The sequence below is a fragment of the Microcaecilia unicolor genome, chromosome 2, assembly GCF_901765095.1.
Source record: "Microcaecilia unicolor chromosome 2, aMicUni1.1, whole genome shotgun sequence".
Classification (NCBI taxonomy): domain Eukaryota; kingdom Metazoa; phylum Chordata; class Amphibia; order Gymnophiona; family Siphonopidae; genus Microcaecilia; species Microcaecilia unicolor.
The window spans coordinates 552647367-552669810 of record NC_044032.1 but is presented as its reverse complement, the minus strand read 5'-3'; the positions used below and the strand labels follow the sequence as shown (position 1 = coordinate 552669810).

Sequence of the window (22444 nt, the reverse complement as noted above, 5' to 3'; positions counted from 1 at the left end):
CTGACTCAAAATGCTGCTACAAGACTATTGAAAGGACTCTCCAAATATGATCATGTAATCCTGGTTTTAAAAGAACTTCATTGGTTGCCTGTGTACTGAAGAATCAGGTTCAAGGCACAGACATAGATTTTTAAAGCACTGAATAATGAGGCATCTCTTGCACTGGCATCTTTACTAAAAATTTGACCCTCACTTAATCTACGCTCTGCTGAAATGATCATTTCAAATGTGCCATCATTCAGACAGATAAGGTGGAGGTGCACATTTCTATGCTACCTTTGGCTTGTGTAAGATGACCTCAAATTTGCAATTTAGAAAATATTTGAAAGCTGTTTTAATTATGCCTTTGATTAAGCCTTAGGTTCATGATTATTTTTAGTTTGTAGATTTCCATGTTATGGAATGCCTTATGTATTTGTTTTTACATTTTGTACTGTCACATCTTATTACGTATGTTTATTTTTGTAAACTACCTGAAAAGGACAGGTACAAATCAAGGTAAGGTATACACAAAAAGTAGCACATATGAGTTTATCTTGTTGGGCAGACTGGATGGACCGTGCAGGTCTTTTTCTGCCGTCATTTACTATGTTACTATGTTACCTAGAACTGCAGGAAATGGCGAGAAAGCAAGAGCACTTTTACTCTTAGGTTCCCCACAGGTCACCTACCTGCATACTCATAGAACCATTCTAGGCACCGCTTGTTGGAGAACACATCTTCCTCTGTCTTTATTCTAGATGAATCATATTTTCTATACATGCTAGAAGTAAAAAAAAAAAAAAAGAAAACTGGAAGAACTATTTGGGTTTTTGACCAAAAATTATAAAAAAAAACCAAGTATATATGCATTTTGAAAAATGTTAATACTACAGCATTACAGCAGTCCACTTATTATCATGTTTTTATCTTTAGTAGAAATAAAAGGCCAAACAATTTGCTGGTAATACATTGTAATTGTGTCTTGCTCTGGAGAGCAGCACTTCATTCATCATCAGTACGAGATGAGCTAAGACCAACATTAGAATAAAGTAATCAGACAATATCACACCTTGTTTTTTTCAAACCTGCAATGGTTATAAAGTTAATGAGTGGTGAGGAAGTGGCTTGCCTGGGTGTCAAAGATCATTTAGTCTGTTTATTTCAATATATCAAGACTTTCATGGGGCAAGAAGAGATGAAAGAAAACAGTAGCATCTCACAAACTTGCAAGCCCTCTTCTTATTTTGACTCCTAAAAATAGCCCCCACTGATCTAATTCTCATTTTTCAACAGCTACCTCATCTAATGCAAAAGCCGAGGATAAACTGTCAAATTAGAAAAGAAAAAAGTGAAACCCTACAAGATACCAGGCTGAAAACTGTGCCATAAAGACCCTACATTTAGCACATGGAAATGACATTTACCATAACAGAATTCTAACCCTTCACCTACTATTAAGCCAAGGAGGTTAGATGAAAACAGGAGACAGGGTGAGCTATCTAGTCCATTCAATGAGCTGAAGCCAGTAGGTGGAGTTTGCAGGCATTTTAGTTCACCCAAAACAATAGCAAACGCTACTGAAAAACAATAGCAAGATTATTAAAAATAATGGACTACCTATGCATGGTCCTTATGTAAAAAGTCTAAACCTGTTCCAGTTGGATAGGCAGTGTCTTAAAAGCTGCAGGGACAAAATATTTTTCTTTTCTTATATTTACTTGACAGCTTTTTAATTTGAAAGCTTCCCATATGTACATATAAATACCATGAAACAGCTTAAAAATTATTGTAGTTGCTAGAAACAGCACTTATAAACACTATATTTTGTGCTCATTTTCTACACTGTTCTTATACAATACAAATGGCCAAATTTCAGTGAGGATATCCTGTTTCCTAATGGGTTCGTCTTAACTGTTGTTGTAATCTGCCTTGGAAAGCCTGGTGTTATAAAGATGGAATATACTGAAATTAAAATGGAAGTAAAATTAAACTCTCCTTTCATTGGGGAACATGGAATCACATCTTCATCTGTTTTGTTCAAGTTTACATTTTAGATACAGAAATGGATTATTCTGTTTTGAACATGTTTTAGGGACAAGTGGTTTCATAAGTCAAAATAAATATTTTGTTTCATGCAAATCTCTTTTAAGTCCCTAATGCAGTCCATTGGTTTTCTTATATTTTGCTCTTGTGACGACTTGTACTGTGTCAAAACTGAAAACTCTTATCTCTATCCAGTCAATAATAAAAGGAGCTTATGGTGAACACTATACACCCTAAAAGGCTATTTTGTGGCTAGACATGAGAAATTGTGATATTGAATAAATAAATGTATGTTTGTGTCCCTAATCCTGCATCCAAAGTTTATATAATCCTTTCAAGAACGCCAGTAATCATTTAACTTTTTAGTGAAACATAACCATGGAAGCATGGTATGGTCGCATTTTCAATAAGGTAATACTAGGGCCCAGCTAAGGAATAGGTTATTTTGGACCAAACTTGCTTTCCTTGTGCCATCATCATCCAGCTGGATAGGCAGTGTCTTAAAAGGTGGAGAATGAAGGAATTTTTTTGGACATTTATATCACACATTATCCCAAGCAAAGTCAGGTTCAATGTGGCTTACATTTGAAAATACAGCGAGACAGAATAACAGAATTCAATTATATCATGGAAGCAAACAGATGGATATGTCTGAAACATTTAACAAAGTTGAGATTAGCATATATACCCAACTGGGCATTAAAAAGTCTGTCGTTTAATGATACCGCGTGTTCATAAATCATAGCCATAAGTATAAACAGTTATTCAAAAAAGTAAACAACTCCTCCTACTGAGTACATCTGAAAATTTATATTTTCTCGTTTCCATCTTCCTAAATTCCAGACAGCAGATGTACAGATCAGTAGGACCCAAAGCAGTCCAAAACAAGTAAAGGCAGAAATAGCACACAGTTTACACCTAACTGTTCAACCACCCTTAAGATTCACCCTTGGTTTTAAAAAGCAAAACCATGTACATGCAAAGACTAGATAAACAAATTAAAATAAAGTTTAAAGCAAATGCCCTTAATATATAATACTTGGTAGCAATAATGATATTCACACAGCATGCAGCCTGAACCAACAGATTTATTTTCCATTGAACATAATTAACTTTGTATGAACTTGGCGGCCAAAGTGTGCAGAACTGGTCAATGCTGGCACATTTAGGGGGTCTTTTACTAAAGCTTAGCTCAAGTTATCTGCAGCAGAGCCCATAGGAATAAAATAGGACCTGCTGCAGATGACTCGAGGTAAGCATTAGTAAAAGACATCCTTAGATTGCCTGGACGTCGCATGAAGGTAACACTGCCCTCATTATTCAATATCTGTCTTTTAAATAGTAGTAATAAAAATTATCAAGGGCATTTTTATAATATACCACTGCAATGCACAAAACAAAAGAAGCAAGTTCCCACATGCCATCTTTTTCTTTTGACCTAGGCACAGGAAAAAAACAAAAGAAAGAATATTATTTTAAATGCTCCCAGGTTTCGAACTAATTCACTAATGTGGGATGCCATATATAAATACAAAAAATTAAAAAAAAATAAAAAACTAAAAAAACTCTGAATGTTGAGCACCTGATTCTCATAACATGATATCTGTTTTAGTGGCCCTTTACCAGGTGAAAAAAAAATCTCTGCACAAATATAACATCCGCTAGGGTGTCCCTCTAACCAGCCCCTCCAAATTACAATTTATAACAAATTACTACTCTACCTATGAAAAGTTATTCTGTTATTATACTTGCTCTATGTACAGCCATATGCCGCACAAGCCGGCATGTTTGAAAATATAAGTGGGATCAAATTAAAATGCAACCACCAATAAAGAACGACAATATAGATGATGATGCAGCAGCTTATACTACTACTATTTAGCATTTCTATAGCGCTACAAGGCGTACGCAGCGCTGCACAAACATAGAAGAAAGACAGTCCCTGCTCAAAGAGCTTACAATCTAATAGACAAAAAATAAATAAAAATAAATAGATAAATAAATAAATAATAGGTGCGTTTGCTATTTTTTGAGTGGACTAGGATGACGGCTGTGCGAGGGAGGCAAAAGAGAGACTATCCTAACTGGCTTTGACCTTTTGGTGTCATCCCACCTCCTGTTTCCATCCAACCTCCTTGTATTAAACACAGTATACCACAACTAAGACAGGAAATTTGAATATCACTGTATTGATGAAGAAGGTCAGATTTCAACCTGCTGATGAGAAAATTAATGGAATCATTACTGAAGGGAAGGGAAAATGGGACTTGATATACCGCCTGAGGTTTTTGCAACTACATTCAAAGCGGTTTACATATATTCAGGTACTTATTTTGTACCAGGGGCAATGGAGGGTTAAGTGACTTGCCCAGAGTCACAAGGAGCTGCAGTGGGAATCGAACTCAGTTCCCCAGGATCAAAGTCCACTGCACTAACCACTAGGCTACTCCATATAATATCTTCAATATAATATCTTCAATTCTAGTTTACACAAATCCTGATCAAGTAGCGTTATTCTGGGGAGAAGGCTGGACATAGCCAAGTTAAGCTTTAAGTTCTTGATAACCATCTGAACAACTGAAGGGCAGAGGTGAAGCCAGGGCAACCAGGTCTTCCTAACACTCTGACCTTGTGTTAACAAAATGGCTCCAAAAAGGCATATGCTTTTACCAATATAACATCAGCTAATAAAAGACAAGACATCAAGCCTTAGAGCAAAGATTCTGGTGGTAACAGTACTACTATAGAAACAGATAAAACAGAATTTTAAAATGCCTTGGAAATTCATTCACCCCAAAAAAATCAGACATGGCTTAAAACCTTTGGCCATGTCAACACAGAAAAAAAAAATTCTACACCATTTTCCTACTGTTTCAGTATACAGGGTATTTTAGTATTCTCATAACTAGATGATATATTCTTAAAAGTGAAAGCATACCCATCATGTCTACTTTTCTTGGCAGATAGGTCATCTCCTGCAGCAGGTCTCCTCTTTTTCCTTGGTGGCATTGCTTTACTAAAGCAGTCCGATGAACTGCAGGACCGCAGACTTCCTAAATATAATGAACAAGATAAGGCAAGCACTGTCATTATAAACAAAAAATAAACCAACACACAGACATTACATTTCACCCCACAATCAAATTAGGAGTATAGTAACACCATATCTGATAATCTTAAGGTGATCAAACAGGTAGAAAGGCAACAACAAAAGCTGGAAGGATGACCCGAGTACTAAGGCTGGTCAACAGACAAAGTTGGGGACAATATCTCTGTACAAGTTTCTTATGAGACCTCATTTGCAGTACTGTATGCAATTCTGGAGACCACACCTTCAAAAGGATATAAATAGGACAAATCAGTCCAGAGGGTGGCTACTAGAATGATCAATGGCCTTGATCATGAAGCAGAGAGAGACTTGTAAGAAGGGTAGAATAATGGAGATTTAATGAAGGCATTTAAATACCTCCAAGATATAAATGCACATGAGGAAGGCCTTTTTCCAATAGAAAGGAATCTCTGGGATGAGTGGGTCATACGTCACCATTTACATTCCATTCATAAACATAGGAGAAATCCTCACTAGTATTAAATTAGGTTCATCTGATGGAAGCTACGGCTGCTCCCTTCAAATTAAAATTAAATAAAGATAAAACCAAGTACTTAAACCTAATCAAACTCTACCACCCTTTAGCTAATAAAAACTACCATAGTTGATACGACTTACCCATTATCAACCACTATGAAAATCTTAGGAATAACCATTGACCAATATCTGTCATCTGAACCTCAAGTCAAAATCAAGAAACATCAGACAGCACAAAACACTGCAGCCCATCTTGTATGTAAAGTTAGTTATTCTAAGGCAACTCCTCTCCTGACTAAATTACACTGGCTCCCAATCTCCTTCAAAATATATTTGTCTATCAAATTTTGTATGATTTATCACCTTGCTACATTCAAGTCTCATAGAATTGCCTTTAAGAAATGATTTTCCAATGTCTTGAGATTATCTCATCCTTCACTTTCCAAGCTGCAAGAAAATCCACTACAAATCAATTCACAATGCAGGCTTCATCTATTAAGGTACAAAGGTATGGAATTCTTTACCAAAACCACTAAGATACTTTACAGATTGCCTTAAATTTCGTACACTGTTAAAAGCATTTTTATTTACTAAATTTTTCACCAAAGCTAGTAATTGTTAACTCGTTAGCACACTCATTACGTTCTTCATGTTATTTACAAATAGCAATGTTAATTGCACAATTCTAATTCTACTACAAACATTTATTAATTGTAATACACAGTTTAATGTTTGCCACATTGAACCCAAACTTGTTTGGGAAAATGCAGGATACAAATATCATAAATAAATAGGACGACAATGAAAGGCTCAAGGGCCAGTGATGGCCCTCTTACTCTTCCCCCTCTCCAGAATCTTGCTAATGGAACTACATGCATATCCTGTTAGTTTATGGAGTTAATTTATTTCATTTAAATTAATTTATATTGGTTGTAACCCTCTTTGATTTTATTGTAAAGGCGATATTATCAAGAATGTAACAAATAAAACGCATCAATCTATTTGCTAACGATATATGCTTGAGCCATATATTGCCTAAACCTCTTCACTCTTCTCATAGTAGTGTGTGAAGCTGTGCACTGAGCAGCTCAAACTTCCTGAGAGTCATGTGGTGCCAGAAGAAAACAGAACAAAACAAAACAAAACAACCAGAATATAGGAGGATTAAAACACCTTGGGAGGGGAGAACCAGCTTGAAGAAGCTGGTGAAGGCCAGCTGGTGGGGATGGGGATTAGAACTAGCTGAGATGGAGTTGGAGAGAAGCTGGGGAACAAGGATAGGGACTGTATGAGTGATGGGCTTAGGGAAAGAAAATGTGTTGAGGGGAGGCGTTATTTTTGTTACGCAAATTACTCCAACTGTACCTTATATGGAACCTCTCAGGATAGTTGTGTCATTGCAGGACTCCCCCCTACCTCATGTCCAGTGTACTCTCTTTGTCTAGCAATGACCTTGGCTCTCAAGTTGACCTTTTTTGCCAAGATGGCCCATGCTAGAAAAATACTGAAGATCACTGCTTTAGATTATTCTCAAGTATTTCACAGAGATGATGGTGGATGCAAGTAGTGGCCTCCCAGTGGAGATAGAGGAAATGAGGACAGTATCTGAATTCAAGGAAGCAAGGCATAGGCACAGATTTGAGAGAGAACAGACTGTAGAGATGAGCAGTTGGTGTGAATGGGCAGACTGGATAAGCTACATGGTCTTTACATGCCATCATTTTCCATGCTTCTGTGCTAACTGAAACAGTAGAATTACATGCAGATAATCATACCTGCACTGGAAAATAACCACAATGGCAGAAAAATATCTGCTAGCCCCGCCTGCATAGCTCTCCTTATCCATCCTGCTAAGGATATATCTCAGCTGCCAGCCATACAACATGACAGTTTCTTTTCAAGATGGCTCTCATGGTCATTTCATTATTTAACAACATTAATATACTACCTTTCAATACACATTTAGGGCTTCTGATTTTAGGATTCAATATCCCCGATGACAAAAAATGAACACAAGTGTTTTACTGGATACACACTGGAAAATCACCACTTCCCCTGACTATATTGAGCCCTCTTTTTGTCCCTTTTCTGTTTAGCTTACTTTCAGTAACACAAACGTACGTTTGATTCAACCAGAAAAGGTACTCAGCAGTAGTAAGCATGGAGGGGCATAATCGAACACGAACGCCTATCTCCATGGGCGTCTATGTCCGAAAACGGGTACGTGAAGAGGCGGGACAGACCGTATTTTTGAAAAAATGGACGTTTTTCAGCTGGGCGTTTGTTTTTTTTAGCAATAATGGAAACTAAAAACGCCCAGCTCAGAAACGTCCTAATCCGAGCCATTTGGTCGTGGGAGGGGCCACGATTCATAGTACACTCTCCCCCCCCCCCCCCCCCCCGACATGCCAGGACACCAACTGGGCACTCTAGAGGTCAGTGCGGTGGACTTCAGACAACGCTCCCACATGCATAGCTCCCTTACCACGGGTGCTGAGCACCCAACCCCCTCCCCCAAAACCCACTACCCACAAATGTACAACACTACCATAGCTCTTAGGGGTGAAGGGGCCACCTACATGTGGGTACAGTGGGTTTTGGAGGCCTCCCATTTACCAGCACAAGTGTTACAGGTAGGGGGGGATGGGCCTGGGTCCACCTGGCTGAAGTGCACTGCGGTACCCACTAAAAGTGCTCCAGGGACCTGCATACACGCAGGCCTCTAGGACTGGTTGCTGCTATATAACATTGGCACACCAGTTGACACCTGAAGACTAATCTCTCCGAAAACGTCCTTTATTGGAATAAGCACGTTTACTCACCGTTAACTGCAGATCAGAGGTTGTGCCCTACTGGCAACGAGTCTCCCTGGTACTGAGATTAGCAGTAGGTCAGAGCTGGCAGAATGCTGTACAATGCCCTCTTTCAGCCACATTCAAGGTAAGAACTAAGTTCTCTAATGTGGTTAACACGTGAAAGGGATCTAAAACTGGCTTACAAAAATAGCCACTACCTCATGGACTACCGGAAACAAAACAGGGCACACTCTGACCCAGCAGAGGGAAAAGCACCATGGGAGTAGAGCCTACCAACATCGTGAGCATGTGGCACAAGCTAGTGGAATCACGGAGCCCAATACCCTACACCCACCACAATGCATTGCTGATGTGACTCTGCAGTGCCCTTAACAGAAAAGGTGTCACACTCACCCGAGAGCCACATCAGAACCAGGGAAAGGCTGTCAGAGGATAGAACACATTCTGCTGTCATGGAGGTGGGTACAGCATTTGAGGCTGGCATACAGGCTGGAAATAAGTTTGTAAAGTGGAGTTTTTTTAGTGGGAGGGGGTTAGTGACCACTGGGGGAGTCTGGGGAGGTCATCCCCGATTCCCTCCAGTGGTCATCTGGTCAGTTGGGGCACTTTTTTGGGACTTGTTCGTGGAAAAAAAAGGGTCCAAAAAAAGTGACCCAAAATCGCGGTAAAAACGCCTTTTCGCCTTTTTTTTTTCGATTATCAGCTAAAGACGCCCATCTCTCCTTGGCCGATAACCACGCCCCAGTTCCGCCTTCACCACCCCTCCAACACGCCCCCGTCAACTTTACCTGTTTCTGCGACAGATTGCAGTTAGAAACGCCCAAAATTGGCTTTCGATTCTACCGATTTGGGCACCCACAGGAGAAAGACGCCCATCTCCCGATTTGGGTCGCAATATAGGCGTTTTTCTCTTTCGATTATAAGCAGGATGGTGTGAAAACACCGAAGAACACCAATGTTTAGTGCCCTCAACGAACCCTTAATTAGCTGGAAAACAAAACACCTACATTTATACATTTAAGAACGGAAATCCTATTTATACTGAAGCAGTTAATATAACCAAACATCACATTAAAACACAAGTAAAAACAAAATGCCTCTTCCCCACCCTACGAAACCCCTTCAACCACAAATATCACCACACTCACCGCCAATACTCCCCTAAATATAAGATGAGCTACAAGACCTCCTATTTAGAGGACACAACACCTCTACCTTCCCACACCAGAGAACATGCAATAATCTAAACAGTTCAACACTAGCACGGCTACTGTCCAAACATCTGCCTATCATTAAGGATCACAGAAACAGTTTTGTACTTTATGGTCAGGATGCAGGAAACCTAAGTAAATAGGCCTAACCAGCGAACCAGAAACTGAGGGAGAAATGCCACTAAGCAAACCTTCAGAACTACACAAGGCACCTACTGGCCAAACTCATTTAAAGAGAAAAGGCATTTAGACACCTCACCAACACCAAATCCCTTCCATTCTAAGCTTATCTGTGCTCTAGCAGGAGGTATGCAAAGGTAAGTCCCAAGGACAGAACTGGCAATGATGTTTCACCAAGTAAGGGACTGAACTAGGGTGTATAAACTTCTTTAGGAATCCCTCCCTCCTGTAATTTTCCTATTCAAACAGGTAATAAATAGAAATGAAACAAAAAAAAAAGAAAATAAGATTGCTTAACAAAATACGTTTTTTTGATTTGCTTTCAAAGGTAACTCTTGTTCTTTGGATCAGAAATGAGGAAATATTGACAAACATTTCTGCTCATTGTCAATATTTGCTGATTTCTGATCTAAAGAACAAGGGCTACCTTCGAAAGCTAATCAAAAAATGTATCGTCTTATTTTCTTTTCTATATTTTGTTTTATTTCTATTTATTACCTTTAAAAGTGGACTAACGTGGCTACCACACCACTCTATTGAAACAGGAAACCGACAAGAAAAGAGGAGTTACCACATGAACTATGAGCGCATGCCAGTTACAGGCCCATGCCCTGTGAAATGCTGCAGCCCCATGCCATTGTTGGAAGTAGCACTCTGCCTGCCAGGGTGCTCACTAGCTGTGCAGACACAGGAGTGATTATCAAGGTAAATGAAGGAATACCACTTGCATTCTGCAAGCTGGCAAGTATGGTATTTAATGAATTACACCCAGGCCAAATATATTTGTTTTGTTTTCTTGTGTAACAGCAGAGGTTGGGGTGGGAGTGCTGTACAGGCAAACATGAGAGCGGAAGCAGGATGCCATTCACATACTATTTAAAGTACAGGCACCAAAGGTGTACAAAGAAGAAATGAACATCTGTGACTCAATGTACCTTAAGTTTTGGGCAATAATTTAAAAAACAAACAAACAAAAAAACACCGCCACACACACACAGGGGGCAATTCTAAAAAGGTCACCCAAATTTGGGTATTAAAATGCAGGGCACAGAGCAAATTCTGTAACAGTGTCTAGGTACCTATACCCCATTATAAATAGAGAGATGTGGTAGCCGTGTTAGTCCACGGATACTTTCCAGTAAACAAAAGAAAATTCTGTACAATCTTACTCCACCAGAAAGAGCGGCCATAAGAACTCTACAAAATAGCCAACACATTATCAACAAACCCGCAGACAAAGGAGGCTCAGTGGTGATTATGGACACACAAAAATACATTGAAGAAGGGCACAGACAGCTCTCAGACAATACATACTACAGGAAACTAACTGAGGATCCCACACAGGATTATACAAAGCAGCTGAAAGACCTGATCAGAACATTTCCTAAACAAGTACAGCCACATCTGAAGAAACTCATACCAAACCAGCCTTCTGTGGGCATATTCTACATGCTACCCAAAATCCACAAACCTGGAAACCCTGGCAGACCAATCATATCAGGTATTGGCACACTCACGGAGGAAATATCTGGACTTGAGGGGATTCTGAAACCTCTCATGCACAAGACAAATAGCTTCATACAAAACACCACAGACTTTCTGAATAAATTGAAAAATATCAAGCAATTACCACCAGGTACCCTTCTGGTCACAATGGATGTAGAATCACTATACAGCACCATTCCCCATGCGGATGGCATAGATGCATGTGAGAAGCTCCTAAAAACATCCACACTGGGCCATCAATACTCACCAGAAACTATTACAAAATCAATCAAATTTATTCTCACAACTATTTCTGCTTTAACAATGATATCTATCTACAAATCATGGGCACTGCGTTGGGCACCGGACAGCACCCCAATATGCCAACCTGTTTATAGCTGAGCTGGAAGAGACATTTCTGAATACATACCAGACCAAACCTCTAAAATACTACCGATACATCGATGACATTTTTATGATTTGGACTGAGGGGAAAGAAACTCTGAAACAATTTTACAGTTCCTTCAATACATACCATCCTACACTCAGATTCAAAATTGACTACTCCTCTGAAAAAGTCAATTTTTTGGACACCACAGTCTCAATCAGCGATGGCTATATACAAACAACCATATACAAGAAACTCACAGACTACTGCAGCTACCTACACAGCTTCAGCTTCCACCCTTCATATACAGAAAGATCCATTATTTACAGCCAAGCCACAAGATACCACCGTATCTGCTCTGACCCAGGGGACAGAGACAGACACCTCGGAATCCTAACGGCATCCTTCAAACAGAAAGGTTACAACCCCAAAATAATCTCCAAGAATACTGCCTCCTCCCTCAAAACACCCAGGTAAAATCTGCTACAGTACAAGGAAAAGAAAGCCACAGACAGAATCCCCCTTATAGTGAGATACAACCAAGAGCTGGAAAAATTAACAAAATCATAAAAGATCTACAGCCTCTACTCCAGGAGGATGAATTACTGAAAGAGATATTCCCATCCCCACCAGTGCTGGCCTTCCGACAGCCACCCAACTTAAAACACAAACTAGCGAGGTCACGTGATGTCGTGCTAGAGAAGCAGACGTCGGTGGGTGAGGCTCCCGGTCCCGACCGTCGATTCTACCTAAAATAAAGACAAAAAACGGATGTCCCGCACATGAAAAGCGGAGAGAACGTTAAAAGACCATCTGGTGTGCCTGGAAGGAGATCGGATCAGCGCCGATGACCGCACGTGCGACTCGTAGAGACAAAGAAAAGCTAGCTAAGAGCGGATCCAAGATGGCGGCGAGCAGTGGCGAAGGCCCGACTTCGGTCAGCTCCGCGTGGGTGGCCGAGATCGTGGCAGAGGTCACCCAGGCCATAGATGTAACGTTGGACAAAAAACTACAAACCTTATCCGCCAAGCTTGACAATGTGGACGGCAATGTGGAGGCGCTCAGGGGAGAGTTTACGACGTGCACACAACGTGTCTCTGACTTAGAGGATAAAATGAAACAGCTGGAAACGTTGACGGAGAAGCTGCAAAGTAAAGTGCGAGATTTAGAAGACAAGGCAGACGACATGGAAAATCGATCCCGAAGGGGAAATCTGAGATTTGTGGGTCTACCCGAATCGCTCCCAGAAGCGGATCTGGGTAAGTTTTTGGAGGACTGGCTGACAACTACTTTAAGGCTATCGCAGAATGGGGGGCCTCTTCGAATTGAAAGAGCACACAGACTGGGGCCTCGTAGAGCACCAGAGGACAGACCCAGAGTGGTCATCTGTAAAATCCTAAATTATGCTCACAAGGTGGACATCTTGAGGGCGATTAGAGCAAAGGGGCCTCTGAAATATGAAAATAAAACGGTGCTGTGTTTTCAAGATTTTTCAACAAGAGTGTCAAGTATGCGGAAAGCATATGCGCCGGTATGTACAGAGTTACACAAGCGCCATATTCAATTTGCATTAATGTATCCTGCCCGATTAAAAGTGTTCCAGGAGGGCAAGGCACAGTTTTATGACACCCCAGAATCTGCAAAAATATTTCTTCAGGGACTGTCAGAGAGTGATGCCAGCACAAGCCGCCATAATGCAGCCAATTGAAATGGGGAAATACTAGAGGAAACTTTGAATTAAAAATCGGAGCAGCGGGAAAAGGAAATAAAATAAGACAATGAGGATGTATTAGTCTGGAAGACAATAAATGATGTGCATGAAAATTTGGAATAAAACCTCAGAATATGGAAGCATAAATGCTCTTGTGGATTACAAAAAGCGACAAAACAGATTTTGCGTCTACTCATTGGAAACTTACAAAGACATATACAAAGATAGAAGTGTTATGAAAATGGTGGTAAGAGGCTCAACATGGAGAAAGAAGCCACAAACTTCACTAGAAGGGATGCGACTGGGGGTGTTTTCGGAGCGCCTGGCCTTCTGGGGTTCCATGGAAGTCTGTGGGGCTCTGGGAGGCTGGGTGCGCTGGAGGTATTCCCCTGTGCTAAAAGGACAGAGATGTGATATACTTGTAATATTTGGAAAGGATAAGGAATAGGAAAGTTTTACGTGGTAAACACGTGTCTTTTGAAATGGCATGGTTATGAAAGTATGGATATATGAACAGACACCTGGATAAAAAGTACTCATAGATGAATCATGCTTTGCTTTGTTGGGCAGACGGGGATTAGATAAATGAGGTGGGAGGGGGGTCGGGGCTGGGAGATCACTCACACGGGCCATGTCCATTATAGCTAATGGATAGATGTGGGGGGGAAGGGAAGGAAATAAGGGGAACTCCAGGGAAGGGAGCAAGAGGGAGGGCACAAAATGAGTATGTTTCACCAGATAGTGGTAGGGTGGGAGGGGGGAGGGGGGGAGGGGGGGAGAGGGGAGAAGAAAGTCAGAGGGTTTTCCGTGCCAATATGCTGTGTGTGATAATGTTTTGTGTTTTTTGTTGTGGTGGGGGGAAGAGAGAAAAGAAATCATGGAAAAAGAAGGGGTCGGGGGCTGATGGCTGGGACAGCTCTAGACCAACCATAATACTATGGAAAGGAAACAAACGTGCAAGGGATGAGATAACATGAGGCTGTTAAAGTTTGTTTCCTGGAATATTAGTGGAGTGTCCTCACCAATTAAAAGGAAAAAAATAATGAGGGATTTGAATAGGCATGGGGCCGATATTGCATTTTTGCAAGAAACGCACCTAACATCGGCGGAACATCTTAAATTTGGAGGATGGTGGGTGGGACAAATAGCGGAGGTGCCAGCAATAGGTAAGAAGGCGGGCTTACTGATACTGATACGGAAGGGTATAGATGTAGTAATACAACAGACGTGGAAAGATCCACAAGGCAGATATTTGATATTGCAGGTATCACTTAATAAGAGGCCTGTGCTGCTTTGTAATATATACGGGCCAAATACATACAATCAAAAATGGGTGCGAGGACTAATTGGTAAGATCACTAGTCTAGGGGAGGTGCCACTGATAATGGGCGGAGATTTCAACATGGTACACGATCTCACTCAGGATAAATCCAGGAGACCCCTGAAGGCTAGTAATTGTCTAGATAAAGGTATTGCATTGTTCTGCACTAGATTAGAATTAATAGATGTATGGAGGATCTTGCACCCAACTGACCGGGACTACACGCACTTATCTAGAGCACATGGCACACAGTCTAGAATAGACTATTGGTTAATATCTAGAGAGATGTTTTCACGAGTAGGGGAGGCAGGCATTGGGCCGTATAGCATATCGGATCATGCATTTATATGGTATACATTAGAATTTGGTGAGATTAAAGATAAGCAATACATGTGGCGATTCCCATTACAACTGTATCGGGATCCCCATTATAGAGAACATATTTTCAAAAAATGGGAAGAATATCAATTCTATAATGAAGAACATAAGCAACAACCGATACTATATTGGGAAGCGGCTAAAGCGGTATTGAGAGGGGAGACAATAGCATACTGTTCTTTCCAAAAGAAGATGCGAGATAAGGAAATTATAAGATTAGAGAAGCAGGTGAGAGCTACTAGAATTCAATATGGGAGATATCCCACCCCAGTGAATCGTGCTCTATTACTGACACAACAGACTAGCTTGAATGAGCTTCTCCATGAAAGGACAATGAAATCTGTCAAATATTATCAATATCAATTGTTCTTGCATGGTAATAAAGCAGGCAAGCTTATGTCAAGGTTGATAAGGCAGGCAGGAGGATCAAGGATTATTACTCACATAGAAAAGACAACCGGGGAATTGGTGAGAACTGATAAAGAAATAGCTGAAGTATTCAGTAGATATTATCAACACCTGTATGGTAGGACCCAAGAGGAACCCATGGATGGAAATATGTATTTGGATAATTTAACTTTGCCGGAGCTGGGAGAGAGGGAAATAGGTAAATTGAATGAAGATATTACTATAGAAGAAGTAGAACTGGTTGTTAAACAAAGTGCATTATACAAGGCACCAGGGCCAGACGGTTTTAGAGCAGAATTTTATAAGTTGCTTGCGCCCCGGATTATGCAGACATTGCAAGCATATTTTAAGCAATTTGTGATAGATGGCAAGGCACCACAATCACTTCAAGTGGCCCAGATAGTATTGTTACTGAAAGCAGGGCGAGATCCAAAAAAAACATCATCATATAGACCAATATCGCTGTTAAATGTCGAATTGAAATTATATGCGAAGATTCTGGCCAATAGACTGGCCAGAGTGCTGCCTAAACTAGTTCTAGAACAGCAAGTGGGATTTGTGGCGGGTCGCACGGTAGCGCATAATATGAGGCAAATAATGCTGTCCATGGAACATGTAGAAGCAACAAAACAGCCATCTTTGTTGGTCAGCTTTGACGCTGAAAAAGCGTTTGACCGTGTACATTGGAACTTTATGTTTACAATACTTGAGAGATATGGCTTTTCAGGATTATTCTTAGATGCCCTAAGAGTGTTATACCGATCTCCTAGAGCTAGGGTTCAGGTGAATGGACTGTTATCACCTGAATTTAACATATACCGGGGGACTAGACAGGGCTGTCCCCTCTCGCCAATGCTTTTTATATTAACAATGGACCCCCTGATTAGAGAAATTATGAATAATGTAGAAATCAAAGGGGTGGAGATAGGGAATCAGATGTTTAAGGTCTCTGCATATGCAGATGATTTGTTAGTACATCTGGTAGACCCCCGGGTGTCCTTTCCGGCGCTGATGGAGTGTTTCAAGGAATATGGTGAATATTCGGGGTTCGCATTGAACCTAGATAAATCTATAGCCATGCCCACGGAACATGCCATGAAAGCGAGCTGGGTAGGATCTTTTCCAGTAAAGTGGGAATACAAATCGTTTAGATATCTGGGAATTCAATTATCGAGGTGCACTTGGAATTTATATAGAATAAACATAGATATCCTATTGGAGCATTGCGGAAGGGTTTTGACATCTTGGCAGCAGTTACCTATTTCACTACATGGCAGAGTTCAATTGTTCAACATGGTGCTGTTTCCGAAATGGCTATACATTATACAATTGTTACCCTTTAAGATACTGAAGAAAGATTTAAAGAGATTTCAGAGGTTGATCTCGCGGTTTTGCTGGGCGGGGAAAAAACCACGTATGCAATTTAAATATTTGGTAGGAGCGTGGAAATATGGTGGAATAGGAATTCCAGATTTATCCCTATATAACTACGCGTGCCTACTTCGACACCTAGGGGATTGGATCTTGGGAGAGGAAAAGTACACGCCCAGGGAGTTTGAGGCGGCATATTATTATCCATGGCACTTCAACTCATTACTGCACTGCCCACAAATATCCTTGCCAAGTAGACTCCGGCGGAGTAGACTACTTAGAGCAATGAGAGAGACATGGAAATTCTTGACAACGTTGTTGGGAGGACGAGCAGATGTATCAGATCAACTCCCGATACGGGGAAATGTACATTTCATACCGGGAAAGGACAATAGTAGCTTTGCTAGATGGGCAGCAAGAGGCCTCACTTTGGTACAACATGTGATAGACGAGGAAGGGAAATTATATAAATGGGGGGCTCTATTGGACACGGGAAAAGTAGAGCATAAAGATTTGATGGCATATCTGCAATTAAGGCACTACATAAGGACTCTGGAGGGAGGGGCCTTGATCCCGTCTTTGGGACTAAAATTACGGGGGTTCTTTGACATATTTCAAGACGGGGAACTTTCAATATCAGGGTTGCATAGGGCAATACAAAGGGAGACTGGAGAAAGGACATTTGGGGACCTTGTCGCCAGATGGACTCCAGAAGTGGCAGGGAGACTGGAACCCTTGAAACTAATAAAGAGAATTCCAGAGATTTCGACTAATGCAACCCTGAGGGAATGTCAATTTCGCATTGTACATAGGGCCTACTTCACGCAGGAGAGATTGTTTAAAATAGGAGCAATAGATTCACCTATATGCCAAAAATGTAAAAGAGAGGCTAATTCTTTGCTTCACTCCCTATGGGAATGCTCTCAAACAAAACTTTTTTGGAAAAAGATATTTGAATACTTAGCACAGTTGACTGGGTGTGTGGTTAGACTTTCACCAAGGGCCATATTGCTAGATTGCTATGAAGATTATCATTTAAGGAAAAAAGCACACAAGTTATTAATGAGAAAAGCAGGAGTTTTAGGGAAGAAAGTGATCTTAGGAGTGTGGGTGGGAGATGAGGCCCCATCTTATTGGGTATGGAGAAATAAATTTCATGCCTTAATGGCTTTTGAACACAGATATGCCAAACACATACCCAAGAGGTTGAAGCAATTTCATGAAGTATGGGGAGCATACGTGGACTCTCTGCCACATAGAGCAAGAAGTTTGCTGTTAAATGTGGGTTGAGAAATGTAGGATTAAAAAGAGGACACTCCAGGAAGGCAAAACTCCCCCCCACCCCGCCTTCCTCTTTTTTTTTTTTTTTTTTTTTTTTGGTGGTTTGTGATGTGTCGTAGACAGTAGGGATTGGAGGTTTAATGTTGAATAAAATTGATGCGAAGAGATGGCGATTGGGCGGAAATGGGAGGGAGGGAAGGGAATAAGGGGAAAGGCAAAGGATGGGAAATGGAAAACATACTGGACATATTCTAAGATAGAGACATTGAGGGGAGTTTTACGTATATATTCATTTTGTTTCCAGCGTAACCTTGAGCCCACCATGGGCTAAATGTTGCCCAGAGGATGGGCGACTGAGGAGGTGGAGTGGGAGCTGGAAACTTGAAGATAACTGTGAGCTGAATATACATGCTCCTATATAGTTATGCTTGTTAAATTGTTTTAGTTGATTGAAATGTTTAAAACACACATTGTTTCTAGGGGAAGGAGGGAGGGTGGGGGGAGAGAGGAGAAGAGGATCGGGAATATTTGACGCATCTGCAGAATAAGATGTCGTAGGGAGGGGCTAAAATATTAATTTGGATGACAATCAATATGGATATATATTAATGATGTTTGTGATACAATGCTTTTGTATGCGATACAGTGAAATTGTATACTTGTTTTGAAATATGTCATCAATAAAAATTGTTAAACCTTAAAACACAAACTAGCGAGAAGCGAGCTCCCAATAGAAACTCAAAAAGAAGAGAGTGGCACACATCCTTGCAATATATCCAGCTGCAAACTATGCGAAAACATTTCACAGGACCCCACAGTCATTCACAAAGGAAAAATAATCAACATTAAGGAATCTTTCACATGCTCATCTTCCTATGTGGTATATATCATTCAGTGTAAAAAATGCCGTGAAGGCTGCTACATTGGAAAAAACAAGTCAGATGCTAAAGAGATTTAATTTACATAGACACCATATGAAAAATGCTAGTACCAACCAGGATGTCACTTCTGTGGGGCAACACTTTACAAAACCAGAACACTGTACCAGTGATTTTATGCTAAGAATCCTAAAAGGGAACTTTAAAACAATACAGGAACGTAAGACCTTGGAAGTGAGAATGATTAAATATTTTGACGCCCACCACACAGGGTGTAACAAAGAACTGTGTTTTCTAGCCCATTATAAACCATAAAATTGTACTGCTTCGTCACCCTCCTATCTCCATGCATATCTCCCTGTCCCTCATCCACCCGATTCGTCCTGTCTCTCACCTATCCCCCCTCATCATGTTAGACTAACTGAAATGCTTTGATATTTCACTTATATATACTGTCATCTACCAACATTTGCTTATTTCCAATCTGACTAAGAAGGGCTACCTTCAAAAGCTAATCAAAAAATGTATCAAGTTATGTCCAATAAAAAAGGTATCACCTTATTTTCTATTCCATGTTTTATTTTGTTTCTAATGATTACCATTATAAATAGAAAACAAGTCTGCATTTGTGCATCAACATTTAGATGCCATCATTTACTTAACAATCGGATTATTTTCTCCCTATATCGCATCGTCTAATTTTTATTGTATAATCCATGTTCAATATGTGATACCAATTGTTTGTTTTCCCCTTTTTTACCTGATTGTTCATTATATCATCCATGTTCTATATATATTACCAATTGTATCTGTACTCTGAAATGGCATAAGTCATGACGGAAAATTGTAAGCCACATTGAGCCTGCAAATAGGTGGGAAAATGTGGGATACAAATGCAACAAATAAATAAATGCCATGTAAAAGGCAGGCACAACTGTTGCAGTTTAACATGTACCTTATAGTATTCTATAACTTTCACGCCTAAGTGTGGGATCTGACCATGCTTGCCTCCGTTTATGCCACCCTTGAAGTGGTGTGTTATGCGGATTCACACTAGGCTTGCAGAACAGCAAAACGCCCACCCGGCACTTTTGGGCATGAATGTAACATTCACACATGCAAGTGATAGTATTCTATAAGCTTAAGTGTGCAAATGGTGCTTACATTTGGTGCTAAGATTATAGGGGGGAGAATACCTAGGTTATTATACATTATTGGGGGGGGGGGGGGGGGAAGATCTAGAATAGATAATCATTGATTTTGGTTATCATCCACAAAGAGGCAAACCTTACCAAAGAGCTCTTCCACAGTAACTGCTGATAAAAAAAGTAAAACAAAACAGAGACAAAAGTTTCCTTGAACTCTTTCACTTCATGCACACCCATCAGCTAAACCAAACTAAAAGGTGACAATTATACAGTAACGATACCTAAAAGTATATCCTTCAACATCTAGTGAAATCTGTGCTTTAGAGGCCCATTAAGTTTAACAAGAGGAGGGCAAAGGTGTTCCAGAGCAAAAAAAACCAAGAATTCACACACAAATAGGTTGTGAAACAACTGTGAAATCTGTGCATCTAAAGTTACACAGGTATCTTTAGAAACTGACTTCCAAACAAATCTGAGTAATAAATACGTATCTCATTAGTACAAGGTAAATATTAACTAAGTGATCATGTTACAGCAATGGTTCTCAACTTAGTCAAACAAATAGAAACAGAAAAATGAGAGGCAGATAAACAGAAAATATTTACCTGTAGCAGGTATTCTCCGAGAAAAGCAGGTCATTCATTCTAACATGTGGATGATGTCATCCATGTCACCTGGTAAGGAACTTAAACAAGCTAGTACAATATTATAGCATACCAGAAAAAAGGAGATAACTCCAAGGGGAGGCGGGAAGGTATGTGAGCATAAATAGCCTGATGTCCTCGGAGAATACCTGCTACAGGTAAGTATCTTCTCTTTCTCTAAGGACAAGCAGGCCATATTCTCACTTGTGGGAATCCTTTGCTATCAGGCTCACAGAAAACAACCACACCTTTGGTCAACTGGACCTTGCAACAATGAGGGCAAAATAGCAATTAACCTGAAACTATATACAACTGTGTGAGTGCAGCCTGGAACAGAACCAAACAGGCCTAGGGGGTGGAGACCCTAAACAAATTCTGCAGAACTGTCTGTCAAAACAGACTATCATATCTGGTATCCTGCTCAAGGCAGTAGTGTGATGTGAATGTGAGAACTGAAGACAATGATGAAGGCTAGCAAATTTCTTCAATGGAGGCTAATCTCAAGTAGGCTACTGACGTAGCCATGGCTCTGACATTGTGTGCCTTGACAACCCTCAGCCCAGCTTGGGTATACGTGAATGAAATGCAATCTGTCAGCCAACTGGAGACTGTCCATTTCCCTGATGGTAACCCCCAAATGACTGTCTGCTCCAAGTAAAAAGCCAATGCTCACCTGCAGTCCAAGGTGTACAGTGCGCTTTCATGAGGTTTGAGAAAGAATGTTGGAAGTATGATAAGACTGGTTTAGATGGAACTCCAACAACTTTAGGAAGCACTCAGGGCATGCGGAGAACTACTCTGTTATGATAAAATTTAGTGTAAGGTAGATCCGCTGCTAGGGCCTGAAGCTCACTGACCCTGTGAATTGAAGTAACAGCCACTAAAAACAAACCCTTCTAGGTCAAGTAGTTCAGATGACAGGAATCCAGCAGCTCAAAAAGGATCTTTCATCAGCTGGGCAAGAATGATGTTGTCCCACGACACAAGCAAACATTTGACAGGGGGCTTTGTCAAAAGCAAACCTCTCAAGAAGCAAACAACTAGAGGCTATACAGAAATAGGCTTACCTTCCACTCAGTGATAAGCACTAACTGCACTGAGGTGAACCCTTACAGAGTGAGTCTTAAGACCAGACTCTGAGAGGTGTATAAGGTATTCAATCTAGGGTTTGCTCTCACACCAGACAGCAAACCTCCTCCATTTGAAAGACTAACACCTCTTAGTGAAATTTTTCCTGGAAGCCAGCAAGACCTGGAGACACCCTCAGGAATATGCAAGGAAGCAAGTTCTAAGCTCTCAACATCCAGGCTGTTAGGGCCAGAGACTGGAGACTGGGATGCAGAAGAGATCTCCCGTTCTGTGTTATGAGGGTCAGAAAATACTCCAATCCTCAAGGTTCTTCAGAGGATAACTCCAGAAGAAGAGGGAACCAGATCTGCGTGGGCCGATAAGGGGTTATATCACAATCATGGTTCCACAGTCTTGCTTGAATTTCACCAAAATCTTCTCTATGAGAGGGATGGGAGGATGCACATACAGAAGACCATTCCCCCAACAGAGGAGGAAGGCATCCAACACTAGTCTGTGATGTGCCCTCACCCTGGAACAGTACT

The 22444-nt window shown here is 40.7% G+C and overlaps 1 protein-coding gene and 1 long non-coding RNA gene across 3 annotated transcripts in view; both read right to left on the bottom strand.

Moving 5' to 3' along the window:
• The window catches only part of DCUN1D4 (defective in cullin neddylation 1 domain containing 4), a 126842-nt gene that overhangs the window by 39349 nt on the left and 65049 nt on the right, over nt 1-22444 (bottom strand). The window contains exons 4-5 of one of the 2 annotated variants that reach the window (XM_030191368.1): nt 4964-5078; nt 672-763 (exon numbers count right to left, since the gene is read on the bottom strand). In XM_030191368.1, coding sequence (XP_030047228.1) covers nt 672-763; nt 4964-5078 — 207 coding nt within the window. Of the gene's footprint in view, nt 1-671; nt 764-4963; nt 5079-22444 lie in introns of those variants that run through there. The other variant, XM_030191369.1, reaches the window with a different exon arrangement.
• Nucleotides 6025-21213, bottom strand: LOC115461515. The gene is made up of 3 exons (XR_003940723.1): nt 21202-21213; nt 18570-18575; nt 6025-6103 (listed from the first exon to the last, which is right to left on the bottom strand). It is a non-coding gene; the product is annotated as an uncharacterized LOC115461515 (long non-coding RNA).